General features: G+C 38.6%; 1 protein-coding gene across 1 annotated transcript in view; it reads right to left on the bottom strand.

The window, feature by feature from the left end:
- The window catches only part of RPGRIP1L (RPGRIP1 like), a 138,651-nt gene that overhangs the window by 25,041 nt on the left and 94,893 nt on the right, over positions 1–18,717 (bottom strand). Inside the window, exon 22 of the mRNA XM_019535713.1 lies at positions 2,540–2,723. Within this exon, the coding sequence (XP_019391258.1) occupies positions 2,540–2,723 (184 nt within the window). The remainder of the gene's footprint in view (positions 1–2,539; positions 2,724–18,717) is intronic.

The following is an 18,717-nucleotide window of genomic DNA, read 5'->3' as shown; positions in this document are numbered from 1 at the left end:
GCGGGCGAGGCAGATGAGCTGATGGGGGCCATCACTGTGGTGTGACAGAAGTCCCTAAATTGAAACAGTCTGTTTTTAAATTGACACTTAAACACCCACAAAGTAAAAACCTACTGCTTCAATTTAGGGAGAATGAAACCCCTGTCATGTGTACAAACAACCATTGAGAACAGTTTAGCTTCTATGTCAGTGAGATAAGATGCTACAGCCCTTGGTGGTCTCATGCTCCCAGTCCAGCTGTGGTGCCAGTGTCAGTCCAGCTGTGGAGGGGAGTGGGGGGAGAGAGAGAGAGAATATGCATGTGACACTGAACAGCTCACCAAAACTCATTAAGTGGCCCTCCAGCTCAGATAACTGCCCACCCCTGGTATAAGTTACATGTATTTCTTAAAACAGTGTTACAGTGACGTAGTGGTGATGATCAAGAAACTAATGCGAGAGCTAAGGATTTTTTTTCTTGCACTCAAAAGCTTGTGTACTTTTATCCCAAACATGCAGTTTGTCCAATACAAGATACTACCCCTGAAATCCTTGCTTCTCACATTTCTTAAAAGTCACACTGGTTAAGTTATAAATACATAAAAAAAGATTTTATTTACCAGAATTAATGATTTCTTAAATTACTTGTGGATTTAGCATGATTTTTCCACACAAAATGTAGAAGACTATTAGTTTCTCTCTAAGCTCAAAGTACATTTCTTTCTCCCCCTGTAAATCTCAATTTTATTAAAGAAAATATTCAATTAACCTCAACTATTCTACATACTCAAATCTAATTAGGCATGAACAAGAAATGGAGTAAAGCTATAGTAAACACACACAGAGCGAATTCATTACTATTAGATTACTGGCTTTCTCACTGACATTATCAAACAGCAAATTCATTAGGACTTTTCTCTTATATGCAAAGCTAATATTAAGTGGAAATTAGATGACCAGTTATCAAAGTAAAATACTAAAAAGAACAAGGCAACCATATTGAATGTGCTGCAAATTAGAACACTCTAGTAGTTGAAACTAACAACACTTTCAAAGAGACTTTTCTGGGCTATTCAAGTGCTAAGAATAGTTATACTTTCAACAGCAAACAGAAAATGGAAGTTGTTCGTATGTGGCCAATTTTTAACAAGCAAAAGTTAAAACAAATTATGTGGTATTGCCATACTGAGATTAAAATCACAGATAAAATCCCTGGAAGTCATGACATTGCCTAAAATAATGTAATGTGAAAAAATTATTGATTCATGTTTGCATTTGTGTTCTTGCTTTGGTCCTTTGGGGTTTAGCAATCATGAAACTTACTTTATTAAAATGTTTAAAAGAAAGTTGAATTTCTTGGGTGTTTTGAAGTATCATCATTTATCATTACATGCATTGACTTGTTGGCTTCACTACAATATTCTTCCTTTTAAAATGATAAACAAAGAATGTGTTTAAAGAAATAATGTAGTTTTCTACATTCAATAGATATTTCTCTTTTCAGTAATGTGTGTTTGCATTATTGCAGAAGCTATGATTTGAAGGAAATACACCCAATGTTCAGAGATTCACAAAAAAATGTGCTGCTAATACTGTTAAAATAATACTGATTGTCAGTAGAACTTAATAACTGTCCAGCACCTGATGATGATTTTTTTTAAATATCAAATCCTTTTTTTTGTTTTTTTACCAGATTACCATCTTCACTAAAATGCACGGGTGGAATCCTCACCCTACTAAAGTCACATACAATTCTCTCTTTTATATATTAAAAGGGGAAAAAAAAATCACCGTTTATGTCAGTCTCAAGCTTATTGTAGTATGACATAATTGAGAAAATGATCTAATTAGTACATTAACCATCTTTACTATAGCAGTAATATGGGTATTCCTATAATAAATTAAGTTCAACATTAACACAAAATACTTTCAAATAGAAGTTTATGAGACAAAGGTACATTGGAACATATAGAATAAATATAGTGAAGTAAATAGATAGCATTGCAACAGTAATCATAGCTGGATAACTTCCTGTTTCATTAAAAAAAGATTTTGCTTTAAACAGTGCCAAATATTCTAAAGTAATATGCAAATCTAGTAATGTGATCTATTACTAGAACTATGTTTGAATGTTTGAGTTCTGTGTGGACTGGGTTCTATGGAATAATGACTTCCTGGGTGTTTTTTAGCGTTTGCAGTGTCATCAAGTGCCAAGACATGCATTGGCTCGTTGGCGCCACCAGAACATTCTTCCTTTTAAAAATTAAAAATAAAGGGTGTACTTAAAGAAATAATTTCATCTTCTGTATTCAATAGATATTTCTCTTTTCAGCAAATGAGGCTGGTTTATACGTTATAAATCACATCCTCAAATGGTATATATTGTTATAGCTTCTATTTATATGGTATTTGTATTATTTTCTAAAATAATTTTTAGAACCAGCAGATGTACCAACTATACTACAATAGGAGTAATGACAGAAGCAGAATTTATTAAACATTTCTATAGAACTGAAAATAATAGAAGATATAAGGCTGTTCAGAAATACGTTATACTTACCACTGCTGTAATTGTAGTGAATCCACTGTCCACTTCTTGGTTTTGGAAGTGACACTGGAGTCTCTTCTGCTGGGAAACTGTAGAATCTCCATTCTACGAACAGCCGTTGTATTGTCTCATCCATTGAAACTCGGGAATCAGCAAGACTGAGGGATACAACCTCAATCCGAATCTTTGCAGATGGCTGTTTTGTTTTTAAAAAAAAGCAAACCACAGACGTAAACACATATTTTTCTTGTAAAGTCAACTTGAAAAACCCCCAAATACATAAATCACAAATCACTAGGGTATTGTGTGTGGTAAAACATGATTCATTGATTGTGACATAGATACAATGAGGTTCTAGTGCCCCAGGGTTTATAGTTAATGGTGTCATTGCCACAGACTACTGATTTACATTTGAGGTTGAAAATACCTCCATAGAAGATTATGTTATCTTTACAGATAAATGGTTTCTGAGTCATAAATATCATTTCCCCTTATTTTTAGCTACCTAAGGAAGTGCTGTATATGTATATTGCTATTTAGTAGATAACTTTAAAATTCTTAAAATTACTATTAAGCAAAAGTCTTTCAAATTATTTTCCCTACACCCAGCCACACTTCAACCTATGTTGCTATTAGAATAGAGTTGATATAAAAACACAGGACTACCTGACATAATAACATGTAACTCAGAACTTATGCGTGCAACTCAGAACGTATTAGGGTTGTGCGAAGTGGGCCCTATTTGATTTGGATTTGGCCCGAATCAGGGACAGTGATTTGATTCATTGATTTGAATCACTGTCCCTGATTTGATTCAACCGAATCCAAATCTAAGGATTCAACGGTGATTCAGAGAATCAGCGATTCAGACACAGACACAGCTTTAAAAGGTTTTCTACATACCTTGAGGTAGCAGGCACGGCTCGTGATTGCTGCAATGCTGGGGTGCATGGAGCGTCTTACAGGAGTGCAGGGGGAGCCTTTCACATGCTTGCTGGCAAACCCAGAAGTGGACCAGAAGTGCTTTTGGTCCACATCCGGGTCTGCTGCCAAGTGTGCTGGGAAGCCCCGCGTGCTTCTGTGTGGCACTCCATATGTAGAAAAAACATTTAAAGCTGTCTCTGTGTCCGTATCTCTGAATCTTTCTGAATCGATTCAGAAGGTTCCAATTCGATTCAGAGAGAATAAAGGGTCCTCCGATTCAGTTTGGATTTGGAAATTCAGCCACCGAATTGGGCAAAATTTACACTGAATCGAATCAGGGACCAAAGCATCGCACAGCCCTATTACATAACACATTTAACTCAAACAGTCTAGTGAAATTACATGTTTAAAATGTAAATTTTTAATACTATGATTAGTAAATCAAAATTGGTCTTCATCACACTTTATTTTTCTTCATAGACTATTTTGTCCATGATTAATTCTGATGTGTTTTCTGTTTTATAACTGGAACTAAAGTAGTAGTTTCAATTTTAGAAATGTGTTAGTTTTTAATATGATAAACCATTGTACCAATTTAGGAAGAAGTGTCAAAGGTCACAAACACCTACACTTGAAAACTGAGTGATTTCAAAGAAAGCAAAACCACTGTGATTTCAAAATTAGACTGTATAGACAAATATTCAAAGGATGAAATTTTGTTCTTCAAAGAGCAAACAGCACTCCTTATAGTTCATAACTGTCAAGCTCTTCTTAACCAACCCCCCATCCCTACTTTTCTTTCTCCTTTTTAAAGTTCCATCTGCATTAACGATCACTTCCCATATACGGTGTTTGAAGATTTCTGGTTGTAATTTCAGAATACCTAACATAGTAATTATAAAATTAAAACACACCCCAACTCCAGCAGATTTAGATCAGCTTTCTAGAGTTCAGTGTCAGAACTGTAAATAATATACAAATATATCATGGCAATTGCTTATTTCAAAGCTTATTATATAATTAATCAAACTGAAAAGGCATGAGTATCCTATTGTAAAAATATCCTTCATAAAGAACAATTTTCATTGCTGTCAAGCCCCTTCAATATTTGATGAAGTAATTTTACCCCCTCCTTTCAAAAGACATTTTCTTTTATTATGTATCCTAGACACTTTAACTAAAAACCCAAATCTGAATATTTCAATAAGGTTGTTTTATTATTCAGTAGATTCATGGAAATTTTACTAGGATGACAGAGAAAATTCCACACCATTCTGTCTCTGCTAATACAGGTACATGGCTTCAGCTGGCAATATTACTAGGATTAGCATAGTATGATGAAATATTTAAAGGAATTTTTTTTTCTAAAACCCAATAAATCAAATGACTGCCAAATGTCATTAAAGTGATGGTCTTTGACTTGAATATGCTTTTCATATTCAAATTTGAAAAGAAAGAGATGAAAGCCTGGAAAGGTTACTCAGTTTCAACTAATAACCTCAAGCACTCTAAATTCACATGCATAAAAAATGAAATTGGCTCCATTGTCTAATTTTACTTCAGAAACAACTCTTTTTCTTGCATTATACAGATATATTAGCAGATGGATTTAAAAGTGCTATACTGAGTTGTGTTTTTCTCCCAAAGTACTGAGCTGTTATGTCAAACTAGTTTGTACACAGAGTAGAGTAGTTTGACTCGTCTAAATACAATATATTGTATTATCTAGTCCTTTCACATAACTTAATGTTTTGTTTGACATATTTATCATTTGCAATAACATACTAGAAGATCATCATTAAAGAGATTTTTTCTTTTCTCTGAAGAGAGAACAGAGAATATCAAGCATTTTTCCATTTTATAGACACAACTATGCACTATTTTATTACAAAATTGGAAAAAAATAAGACTTCAAAATTCAAGAATATTTAGAGGTACAATTTTATTCATATGAATTAGGCAATATAGTGTAATCTTAAAGAAAACATAAGCTGTTTCTTAAAGAGTTTATATTTAAAACTAAAATGGCATATATGTCATTTACTACTACCATAAAACATGTACTATGTAGACATGCTCAAAAATAAATATGAATTATGTTTTTAATTATATACTTAATGCCGCTATGATGCAGAACTAGTTTTTATATACTTTGTTGTTTTCCCAAGCAAATTTTTTATTCTTAATATACCACTTATTAGATATGATTGAAGTGAAAAATGTATTTTATCATGGCCACTTGCTCCTCCCCACTATCGCAAGTCATTTTGCTTTGATAGAAATAAAACTGTATTGCAAGCAAATCTTAAGAAACTGTTTTATGCTTTATATGGTTTGGCTTAGTAATGAGAGAACAAGTAGAGCTACTGACAGACTTATTAAACTTATAATACATCATGTATTATTTCAGGATTTTGACATGCATTAGTTTCATTGTAAATGTTTCAACTACATACTGCTTCTAATTGTGTACAAGAGTATTTTTGCCACCCTTAAATCAAAAAAATGTAGCAATGTACAGATTATCCTGCATTGTTAACCCTTACTGTGTGAAATATGTGCAGTTTTGCTGAAAATCCTCTTTTGGCAGTAAATTGGGTAGAAATGCTAAAATCTTAAAGAATCCTGAGGAACTCCTGTAAGTACAACTGAAAAATGAATCTCAAGTTTCTTATTTCAAAGGGAAAAATAAAATCCCAAAACATGCAATTCAAACCCTGACTTGGTGACAACTGGTACGTGCCAACTGACATGAACTAAGCATCTGACAGCAGGAAGTCTAAGGAGAAACTGAAAAACTTTCTTAACTAAGATAATGTGCTTTAGAAAGTATAAACAACATGTGGACCAACCATAAATTGGAAGTTAAATTGATTACATCTTTTTCTCATCTTTATAATGTAAAGTTTGTTAGCTTTGATCTCTGCGCTTGCCTGGTTTCGAATTCCCATTCATGTGCTGCCTTGGCACGTGCGTCTGGTGTTGGGCACTGTGTGAGCTCATGTGACCTCTGCAGGGGTCCTTGATCAGTATTTGATCTGCTAAAGCATCCCAATCATACACTGCAGGGCTTACCCATTTATTCAAGAGATCCTGAAGCAGCTGTAGCAGGATCCTAGGCCATCTTTCATCTGGCCCTGTTTTAGCCCAGACAGGGCCCAGACAGACAGCACTTTCCATAGTGCTCTGGGTTAATCTTGAGCCTATGCAAAATAGCTGCTTTCACCCACTTGATAAGCCACCTGGACCTCGCCCACAATGAGTGCGCCCAGCTGGCTGGCCCAATACCCTTTGTTGAGCCCAGTCATTGTGTGACATTCAAAGGCCTTGATATAGGTCTCTGGATCATCTTCCTGGGTCATCTTTAGCATGTTAAATGCAGCCAGGCTGTAGCGCAACCAGTCCTGCTGCTGATTCATCATCTGTTGTTGGACATCCAGGATCTGTGTCAGGGTTTGTAAGTCTGAAGGGGCCATGGTCGCTGGCTGCATGTTGATGTACGGTTTGTCTGCCGAGTCCCTCTGCCGATTCCCGGCCAACGCACCACTTTGTGCCCACCTAGTTTTGAATATATGTTCACGTGCCACCTTGGCACTTTGCGCCTGGTGTCAGGCACTGTGTGAGCTCATGTGGCCTCTGGAGGGGTCCTCGATCACCTTGGGGAAAGCCCCAAAACTTGCCTGCTACAACTCTGATTGGACCCTCAGTGGTGGGTTCCCCTGTTGATGACTCCCTTAGATTGGTCACAACTCTTGATGGATATTCATGGGGTTCCGCCTCCCCTACACCCCATCCATATGCCAGCCTCCAGGATGAGTCACTTGATCTGGGTGCGGCTTGCCCTCTAGTCTTGTCGCTCCCTGTTCTTCACGCCACCTGGATTCTGATTGGCTTCGCCTCGTTGCTGGACTCCAGGGGTAGCTGGGTACCCAGATCTCCTGATGTCTCATCGGCAGCCAGCTGGCTGCTTACCATGAGCCTGGGGCTGCTCCTGTCCTTGAAGCATTGCCTGTGCCCCAGCCAAAAGGAAAAAAAAAGGATAGGAAAAAACAAACAAGCAAAAAAAGAACAGAGGCACTTTTTAAGGGGGGAAAAAAAAAGGAGGCTGAGGGGTTAAGCTACCAGCCATTCCTCCATCACAGACGTAGTGCCTGAAACTTGGCTTGTCCCTCGACACCACTCCAGGTCTTTGCCCTTGCTGAAGACCTCCTCAGTTTGCCCTGGAGTCAGATCCACCGTTGCATGCCAGCGCTGCTTGCGGTTGGTGTGGAGAGATCCTTTCCCCTCGGCTGCCTCCTCTGCTCTCTCCATTTCTTGCAGTGCTGGCTTTTATTCCAGCCAGAAATAAGCACACCTGAATTGGTAAGTGAGCCCTGATTTCAGGGCTTTTCTTGTAGAAGCGGGTTACCCCTGGCCCCAGTTCCACCACAGGGAGGATTTTCTGTCCCCTGGTGACTGTCCCCCGGGACAATCTCTTTGCCTATTTTTCTACAAGTTCAACATCTTTATCAACTTGTACACAGCATTCTGCAATTTTCTTATCAGGCCCAGGGTATTGTCTTGAGCTCACTGAAATCAATGGGTGCCTTCCACCAAGTGCAGTAGGGCCAAAATCTTGCTAACAGTTTTGAAGCAAGAACAAGTTCTTTCATTTGGATACATCTGGCCAATTCTGGGTCCTTTCTCTTTTTTTTTTTTTTTTTTAAACCAACAGTCTTGCAGTGATGTCTGGCAAAACAAATTGTTTTTGTTCAAAATTTGTTAGTTCCTTTATTTCTTCACTCTAGTCTGAGATCTATAAATATGCACCCATCTGGGAAGTATAGCCAGTACATCTTTCCCTTTCAATTGCTCTTTTTGTGCACAATAAAGTTAACATTGTTAGCATAAATGAATGTTGCAACTCTCCCAACAAATTCATGTCTTTGATTTCCATCTCTTTTATAACATTACTTGGGTGTACAAGGTGAGCAGAGACTGCTAAAATACATTAATGATGATTTGTTGAAAGGCCCAGAACAGAGATTTAATTTATCACTGTACTTATGTTTCACATATGATGATGATATATAAATGATCACTTGGATAAAATTCACTGATGTTCTCCTATTGCACTTAAACATGCTGTTGAATTCACTAGTAAATTGTTACTGAAAAATCCAAACTGATTTTTTCCATTTAAAAATATTTGAATCCTATCTTTAGCAACTTTCAACAATGCTCATATTTTACTCTAGAAGAATTTTCTGTTTTCATTACTGCAATCCATCTCTTAGGTCATGAAATGAATCAGATAAATCACACACTGCTATATAGTAATCACTGGGTGTATCTACATGTGCAATTAATGCAACATGATAAAATCTGGAGCAGTTTGCATGGGAGTACACTTCTCTTACGGGCATCATCTACACGTGTGCCTGGGACAGCAGCACTTTGAGCCAGGGCGGAGCAACCCCAGGCTGGCAGCAGGCTTGCAGGGTCAGCCCTGGGATCTAGGTGGCAACATCAGGCAGTGGTTGGGCTGGCTGGAGCACAAGAGTGCCAAAACTGCGGAGCCCTGTGGCTAACTCCCTGAGCCTGCTGCCAGCATGGGCTCAAAGTGCTGGTGTTCTGGTCACTCCACACATGTATTGCAGTGCAGTAAATGACTCCACCATAACAAAGTACTGTCTTATGGCAGAGTTAATTAATTTACTGCACCCTAATACCAGTGCATGTGTAGACTGACAATTTACTCTGCTGCTAAGTAGTCAACTCTGCAGTAAAGCGCACGTATAGATGTACCCAAGTATGTACTACCTACTTGTTCCACAGGTTACCATTCACTACTGCTCATGTTTACTGACTGAAGAAGCCACATAGTAAATTCAGCACTGAAAACTGAAAAAATAAAACAAACTAACCACATTTTTGCTGAACCATAATACCAGATACTCTTCCCACCAAGATTTTAGATTCCAGAAAACCAAGCTCCTCAGCATTTCATAACTCCAACAACTGTCTTCAATATCCTATTGTCTGTGGATTCTACCTATCAGTAACATATCTTCCATGTGATGCTTTTCCATTCTACAAAATTTCTTGGTGCCTTTATAGACCTTGATGTTCTCATAACTGCTCTTTTAGTTTTCAAAACACAGACTGAATTAATATTTATAATGATAAGAGACTGTTTCTAGTACAAGAACACTTTCACATATCAATGTATATACAGGTAAGTGCACACAAATTCACATTTAAAAAAAAAATCTTTAAAATGATAAAAAAACGAAATTCACTCTGTAAAAAACCAAACCAAACCAAACCAACAAACAAAAACAAAAGAACTCCCACTGGTTTATTTTCTGGAAAAGCATAATACATTTTTTCACAGTGTTGCTCAAAGTATCTCTCATACTATAAGCAGCAAAACTGAACAAGAAATAAGAAACAAGACTAAATCATAGGTCACATCCACGTGAGCAGGGGGTGTGCATTTGCAGCAGAACAAATAGTAGCAGCACAAATTTGTATCACTACTTTGTGCCACAGCGCACACCCCTGCCTGTGCACTTTGCAGTGGGGGACATTGTCCTGCTGTTCCATGTGCTGCAGCGAGCTGGCTAGGGCACAGGGTGCCACAGCATGGGGGCTAGTCAGCAGGCAGCCTCCTGCACTGAGGCACTGTATACCAGAGCCAGCTGGGAAGCCATATGTGGAGACTGGGGAGCAAGCAGCCTTGGGCTGTCTGCACCCCCACTCCATGTACTTTGGAAGCCTTGGACTGGCTGTTCCCCCATCTCTGCATGCCTCAGAGGGGAGAGTCCACTGCGGAGCCCCTGCACTGAGGCACATGAATCTCCTGTGCCTGGGGGCATAAGGTGCCTCAGTATGGGGGCTCCGTGCTGTGCAGAGAAAGGAAGCAGGCAGCCTTAGGCTTCCCCATTCTCCATGTTTGTCCTAGCGCAAACCACTTTGGCCTGCAACTATAAAGTAGTTGTGTGGTGCTGCCACATTAAATGATGCATACAGGGGGAAAGGAAATATATGACAGAAAAAGAAGGTCCCGACATCATCAGAGGCAAACTCTCCACTGATCACAGGCACCAAATAGGAACCAGCGCTGCCTTAACAAAAAATGCAAAACTCGGCAATATATTTCTATTGCCACAACAATCAACACCCCCAACAATGAGACCATGGAGCTGATACTTTTATCCCAGAATGTGGTATATCCAATTCCGTTGCATCACCAAATGTCTTTATGAAAACAATGTTGGTGAAGCTAGACAAAAAACTACCTGCCAGAATGAATGATCACAGAAAAAAGATAAAGGACAGAGAAACTGGAGTACAGTTAGATTTCTTACAGAAACAAACCAACAAAAAAACCCAACTCCTTTTCTGATCTCATAGTCCTAGTGCTCAAGTGACATTTACAAAACACCTTCAGAAGATGGGCCTGGGAACAAAATCATTAACTTAGTGGACACTAAGGATGAAATGAATCATTACAATTATACCATATTAAGAACACTTAAATTTGAACAATTGCACACAATGGATCACTCACAAATGCTAAGTACCCCCTAGGCATCTTAAAGCTATGCCACTTTGGGCAAGGATTCTCTCCAAGTTGTACTACCTAGCTTGAGTTAACTTCTAGCTGTTCAACTGAGATAAAAACACCAAATTCCATGAGGACTAGCTATTTTCCAGGACTCTACCACCCTGGATTGATAGCCAGGGACAGCCAGGCAGCAAGTGAGTATGGAAGGTGGGGGAAAGAGGTGAAGGAGGGCAGGGGGCCAGAGGGAGGAAGGAAGGATGGAGAGGAGTGGGGGGAAGAGGGAAGGTGGCAGACAGAAATGAGGAGTGGGTAAGAAGGGAGCTGCTGGGCTGCTGTCCATCCAATCGGCCCAACTTCCATCCTGATCCCCACCCCCACACTGCTTCCCAGATTACTGTCCTTCCAGGCCCACCTGCTCCTGTCCCACAGCAGCCCAGTAGCCCCCCCACACAATTACCCCTTTTTCCTTTCCCCCTCCACTCTTGCCCCCCTCTCTTTTCCCTTCATCCCTACTTTCCCTCCCCATTCACGTGCTGCCCATCTGTTCCAAAGTAGCAGTAGTAGTGTGGGGGGAGGGGCTTTCCCCCCTCCCTGCCTTCTCCCAGGCTTCATGAAGTCCATGCTGACCCTGTGTACCTGGATCCAGTCCCTGCTAGGCCACAAAACTGAAGGGGGAACCAGATGCGGGGGGAGTGGTGACAAGGAGCAGCTGTGGAGCCATGAAGTCTAGCAGGGGCTGGATCTGGGCATATGGGGGTGGTACAACCTGCAAGGAGTCTGGAGCACATAAAGAAGGAGAACCTCCTTCCCTGCTGTTGCTGCTCTCCAGCTGATCAGGGCAGTGGGGTGGTATTCTGGGGGTAGAGGGGCCATCCAAGTGGCATGGGGAGCCCTTCTCTCTGCCTCTACTGCAGGTAGAGTTAGTAAGGGGAGTAGGCAGGACAACTGTGCAGTTCCTAGCCACACCCCTGTTCACCATCCCTCTAGCGTCATGTTTAATCAGTGTGCATTAGAGAGGGTATTGACTCATAATGTACTACTGATCACTAGCATGTGCTAACCTTAATACTGACTATTCCTTTCAATTATCACATGCTAACTCTAGTTCTTACCCTAAGAACTAGGGCCTTAACACAGACATTTATTTTGTGGCTTGTTAAAAGTTACCTGATCCCCAGGTAACTTTTTTATTCTCTTTTCACTCCACAGGAGATAGCAACCTTCTTGAATAGTCTTGCTCTCCATTTATGAAGTTATCCTTTCTACTGCTTTTATCTTGTCTATTAGCCATTTGTAAGGTTTCTTATATCCTGTTTTATTTATACTGGAGTTTTGTGCAGGTATTATTCCATTTGCCATTCCATAGCTGATGATAGCTTTTCTCAGGGACATGGAAGAAAGGTACTTCACACACAAACTCTTGTTTACATCACTTCTAGCTACAGATTTGGTCTAATCAATGATAATCACCCATTAAAATCCTTACTTCTTGAATTTTTCCTGGACCAGCATGCCTACCATATCATCACAACTTTGCCATGGAATCATAACTTTTCATAACCAAGAGCTTACCTTGTCAAATAAGGAAGCATCTGATGAAATAAGTGGAAAGCTTATGCATCTCTAAATTGGTTAGTCTATAAAGTGCTACTCTATCTTGCCTTCCGCCCGACTCAAGGCTAATACAGCTAACTACCTATCTGCTTATGGAAATTATAGTGCCCTATGGGAAAAATGTGGGTGATCAGGGTTTAGTGGCCTTTCTTTTTGTTTTCTGCCACATGGGTCCCCTTGAATTATATATATGGAAAAAAATACATTCTTTTTAATCACTACTACTACAGTTCCTCACCAACAGAAAGATTTTGGGAACACTTGTTGGCAGGGGGGCTGGAACCTAAATGCATTCAAACTGTTATATTTAGCCAGAAGTGATATCTATGTACACTCCTGAAGTAAAACATGCAGTTTATGTAGTCAGAATGCCAGAAACTGGGTCTCTCAAATATGAAGTAGCTCAATCTTATAATAAAAAGAAAGAAATCAAAAAATGACACACTGGAATGATGTGAAAAATTGTGTATGTGAACCTTTTAGCTTTGCTTAAAAATGTTTTTCATTTTTAAATTTCAATTTTTGCCAATTAGTTTATTTAGAAAAAAGCATAAATATGGAGGGGAAAAATGCAAAAGGAATTCCTTACTAACATATTTTCAGTTAATAAGAGTTTAGCTCCTGCATGTGAAGTGAAATGTAAATGCTATCTTGCTGTGGTCACAAATGGCTCTTGGTGTATTCTGAGTCCTAATCGTTGACAAAAATTTTTTCTTATTTCACTAGAGAAGAGCCTGGACAGATGTAAGAAAGTAAGGGCATGGGCATATGTAACACTGGACATTATATAACTTTCAAAAAGCACTGTAAAATGAGCAGACACATGATGCACAGTGTTGAGGTTGATACAAGACATATAACTCAGAGGGTGTGTCTGCACATGTATTAATGCACCCTAGTTACGGCACATTAACTCAAACCACGGTACCTGGTGTTACGGTGCAGTAGTGCCAGCGCATGCCTTTTTAGTGATGCTAAACTGCAGAAGACCAATTCTTACGCACATTAGTGCATTAGCATGGCTTTTGCTGTGACGTGCTGATGCTCAGTAGAATTAGTCTACTGCACATTTAATGTCTCATGTAGATGAGCTCAGAAAAAAAACTCAGAAAGGCCACAGCTATGGATTTCTATTTGAAATCTCTGGGTTTATCTTTGTGAATCATGTTTGCATACCTAACGTGGCATTGCACAGTACCCTTGAAAGGATCTCAAGGCAACCTGCAGTACATGGTGTCCTGGTTTAGAATCACTAGTCTATGGCATACAAATTGCTCATACATGTAACATGCTTCTACTTATGAATTTATTAAGCACTTAAGTACTACTTCTAGATGATACACAATGGGACTTGCTATTTTAGACACTTCTATAAAAAATCTGTAAAAAAATATTAAAAATATAAAATCCTTACATAGGTCTAAGACATCCTATAGAATTGTTTAAGCAAAAATCATTTTGATTTCTGCTGGATGATACAAAACTCTTCAGAAAAAACTGCAACAGAATCACAGGGTCAGAGGGGGCCTTGAAGATAAATAGGTCAATATTCTGAATAAAGAAACCATCTATAAACAAACAAGCCTAAACCATCTCCAGTTAATGCCTAACCACCCTCTTCTTGGAAATCTCCAATGAAGAAGATTCCAAAAGTTCCCAATGTAGCTTGTTCCATTGTCCTGTTTTTACATTTCAGAATTGTTTCAGACATTTAATCTCATGCTACTTTGCTGAAGCTTCAAGCCAGTGTTTCATAGTCTGCACTCTGTGGCAAGGAAGAACGGTATTTCTCCATCTTCCTTGTGTCAGCCTTTCAGCTATTTGAAAAGAGCTCTATTCAACCTTAATCTCCTTTTCTCCAGACTAAAGGTACCTTGTCTCTGAAACCTTTCCTCGTACACTTTGTATATATATTTTTTTCTGTTCCCTTTATCATTTTTGTTGCTCATCTTCACTCCTTTTTAGGACCAAACTAGCTAAGGCTAAAGCCAGGCAAGACTGAGGGAATAATAGGGGATGGCGATAATGAATTAAAGAAGAGAGAATGGGGAAAAGAGAGAAAAGTAAAGAATGGAAGAAGGCAAAGACTTTAAAAATTTGTACATACAACAGGCAACCTATTTGAATAATAGAACCACCTGTCCCACAATATGTAGTTCACTTACAACTTTAAAAATGGATACTTGAAGTTCGACTCCTTGGCCATGTACAGATGAATTTGGCCATGCTGTATATGGTGCTGCAGACATGTCTGTAGTGCCACATGCTGCACATTCAGCAGTTCTCCATAACCCACACAAAGAAAAAGTAGAGCAGCACATGCAGAGCCAGCGCACACTGCCCAAAACTGGAGCTTGGCTAGTCAGAGCCATGCTCTAGCTGCCAACCAGGTTCCAAGTGGCATGATTGCTGCTGCTGCAGCTCCAGGAGGCTCCCAGAACCCCAGGTAAGGCTGCTGGGGCCAGCCCAGTGCTGGCCCCAGCCTCCTCTATTCCACCCAGGGTAACCTGCTATGCACCAGCAGGCATGTGGCCCAGGTGTTCCCTGAGGACAAGCAGCAGTGACACAAGGTGTGCTGATGCTTCTTGTCCCTGGGGAAGCAAACATCCATTCTTGTGTGGACGTGGCCCTTAAATCTATTTTAGGCACCTATGTAGTCATTTTTTCAAAATTCTTAGTATCAAGCAACCTCACTCTAGCCAGTGCTTAAGCAGTAATACCTGTTGTTACCTACATGTGCTATACTGCAGGAAAAGATTGGATGAAGGGGATATAAAGGCAGGCATGGTTTTAAAATGGGAGGTAATTTCTCCCTTTGATGCGCATTCAATGGCTACATAAAAGAAACATAAAAATGGAAAAGGGTTTATTGTTTTTAAATATGCACAAATAACTATGTGCAATATGGATTTTGAACAAGTCACAGCTTGTTTTATGGTACATCACAGCTACAACCAAATAACAATGCTCATTCATGTTATTTAAGGATGTTTAAAGTTCAAATGAATTAGATCATGAGATCTTAATTTACAGAAACTGATGGCAGTTTTCACTAAACTGCTATTAGTGCAAGCAAAATGCACTTACAGAATCTGTAATGAAGGAGAAAGATGTAAACATACCTAAAGGAAAATGGGACCACCAGTGAATAAATTGCTGTTGCTATTAATTGCCTAGTGGGTATATTCTAAGACAACTTGGAAGCTGACAAAGTAAATTTTATTATGATAATTGAAAGCTATATTATTACTCAAGATGACAAAGTGCAGAGGTGGGGGTGAATGGTGGAGGGATAGAAGAGAAAAAGGCAATCATTAATTTTTTTTAGACTATGCCAAAGCAAATGCAAATTCCTAGTTTTGATGTCTATTTTGAGGACCTGAAACAAGGCTTTTAATCAATGTATTATACATCAAATTGATAATGTTAACTTCTGATTATTCAAATGTATGAAATATTCATAGAGAACTGTCCAAAGTTTTACATTTCCTAGACTTTTTTTCTCTATTAATTATCATGCCTGGAAGCTTTTTAGTAAAAGCAGCAGCCATCAGCCTGACTGAACCTGACAAGCTAGCAAGGCCCAATTACACTGGCACTCTGTGGCACTTTGATGTACTGGGAACGAAAAGAGATAGGGGCAAATTGTATAGCACATTATGTTAATGACTTGATTTAATCCAGCCACTAAACTTTATGTAGCCTGTTAAAAAAGATGCTAACACTAATTACGCCACTTTCGAAAGGAAAGAAGGGGACAAGCATTTCATACCGACAAAGTGAAGCTCATAAATGTTGTAAATGAAATGAAACAAAATGAAGTAATCTATGATTAATTATACATCACACATATGAAGAAAAGAAAAAGAAGCAAGTGGTACAGCTAAGTACTGCACAATCTGTTAGATTTCTTTTATGATCAACAGATCTAAGAAAAAACCATGAACTGTCTGATTTGCAACATGCAAAAAAGAAATTGCATGATCCTAAATAGCTTAAACAGTGTGGCATGAAGTTTAAATTTACAGAATAATTAGAACAACAATTTTAAAAAAATCAAAAGTTTTATTTACCATGTTTGAATGACTGTGGGATATTTATCTTGGAGACAGAGTGATTTTTAATCATTTAACAGTAATAGTTCCATCTATTTTTTCTACATAATATATTCTTTAAGTTAACCATGTTTTGAGGTATGGAAACCTATTTTTCTACTAATTCTAAATGCAAACTCATACCAAAGGGATTGGTATTATACTTAAAAATTTCTTGGTACTTCTTTGATCTCGTATACCTCTTTGCACATTTGTTTTGTTTCTTGATGAACAGAAACAGTTGAGAAAGGAGAAAGCTAATGATCCATAAACTAATCTTTCTAAGACTTAACATCTTTTATCATTCTCCTTAAATCATTTTAAATAAAGTGAAAGGTAACCAGAAATTTGTATGTCAACTATTTCATTGCTTGGCTTAGCCATGATGAGTAATTTCTAGTTTAGTTCACGATGTTACAGATCAAAGAATTTTATAGTACCAGACATGTAATGAAATATAATGCAATTGCACCTATTAAAATAACTTTTCTCTCTCTCTCTCTCTCTCATTCAGATGGGAGGTAACATTTCTAAATCTATGTTAAATGCGATGAATAGATGAGCAGCTACTCATGCATGAACCTTTGCTTAATTTAACTGGTTACATTATTAGCTGTAGTACATTCTTTATTTAGTGTCTGAACACAAAAATCAGATGATTAATCACTGTAGGTAATCACGTCACAATATTAACATGTCCACATCACATGGTCAAGACAGAATGCAACAATAACCATATTAGGAAGAGCAAGGAAAAAAGATCACTCAACCTCTGCTTATATAAACCATTTAAAATATCAGAACCAGCTATCTTCAGGTGAACAAACTTATTTTAAGAAAACTGTATTTGTTGTCAAAGACTGTATTTAGTCTTATGTGATGGAAATCTGGGGAAAAAATATCTGTGAATGCTTGTGTGGATTAAAAATTCTAGTTTCAGCACCTCTAATTGCAGATTCAGTGAGGTTCAGGTGAGGCAAAGTACTGATGACTACAGGGTGGAATCAACACAGGATTGAGATGGAAGCCCTGACTAGGGAAATTAATTACTACTTAGAAATACATCTACTCCTGTAATAAATGTATTGGACTCCAGTAAATGTATCGGAGTAGCAGTCAATTACCAGAAGGTTTGCAAGTAAGAAAATTTGTTGGAGGCTTATGTCTGAACACAACTGGCCTCTGCACAGAGGTATATTCCAGTAATTATCATACTCAGAGTGACACCAAGTTGATGAATGTCTTTAGCTACACTTTTCTTATGTGACGTTAAGCAAGCAAGACATTAAAAGAGCCTTGCTTGTAACCGTAACTTGTCTTTGCTGTTTCCACAGAGGTCCCTTCTTTGGCTTTTGATTGGCCCATCAGCATATTTTCAGGTTCTTGAGCCTAGACAGGTCCAGATTCATTTAATTATCTCCTAGTTGGTAGTGCCCCCATAAACTGCCTTTCAATTTTGGCTGGAAATGGATCCCTGAAATCACATTATTTACTCTGATTCAATGAGACCACTGTCATAAGGCTTCTATGTCCAATGGGGGAGGGCAGTGGAGAGCGTGTGCTACTTAAACACTTGCATTGTGTCACACACACACACACACACATATGATACATACATGGACGTAAAACTATGCTATGTCTTTAGACCAAAATGGCTACAACCAACAATGCAGCTTTAACGTTGAAAACCACTCAAAAGTTAGAAAATATCACAATTAAGGTTCATAGATTCATAGATGCTAGGGTCGGAAGGGACCTCAATAGATCATCGAGTCCGACCCCCTGCATAAGCAGGAAAGAGTGCTGGGCCCACATTACCCCAGCTAGATACACATCTAGCCTTCTGTCCAATCTTAATTCAGTCTTCATGAACATTTGTATTAGGCCTTTTTATATAAGGAAATACATGTATACCTCGTTTTATTGCGCTTCGCTTTATTGCGCTTCGCAGATGTTGCATTTTTTACAAATTGAAGGTTTGTGGCAACCCTGCGTCGAGCAAGTCT

Source organism: Crocodylus porosus, unplaced genomic scaffold (genome assembly GCF_001723895.1).
Source record: "Crocodylus porosus isolate Cpor-Errol unplaced genomic scaffold, CroPor_comp1, whole genome shotgun sequence".
Taxonomy (NCBI): Eukaryota; Metazoa; Chordata; order Crocodylia; family Crocodylidae; genus Crocodylus; species Crocodylus porosus.
The sequence above is the reverse complement of the archived record's forward strand: the minus strand, read 5'-3'. Positions and strand labels throughout refer to the sequence as shown.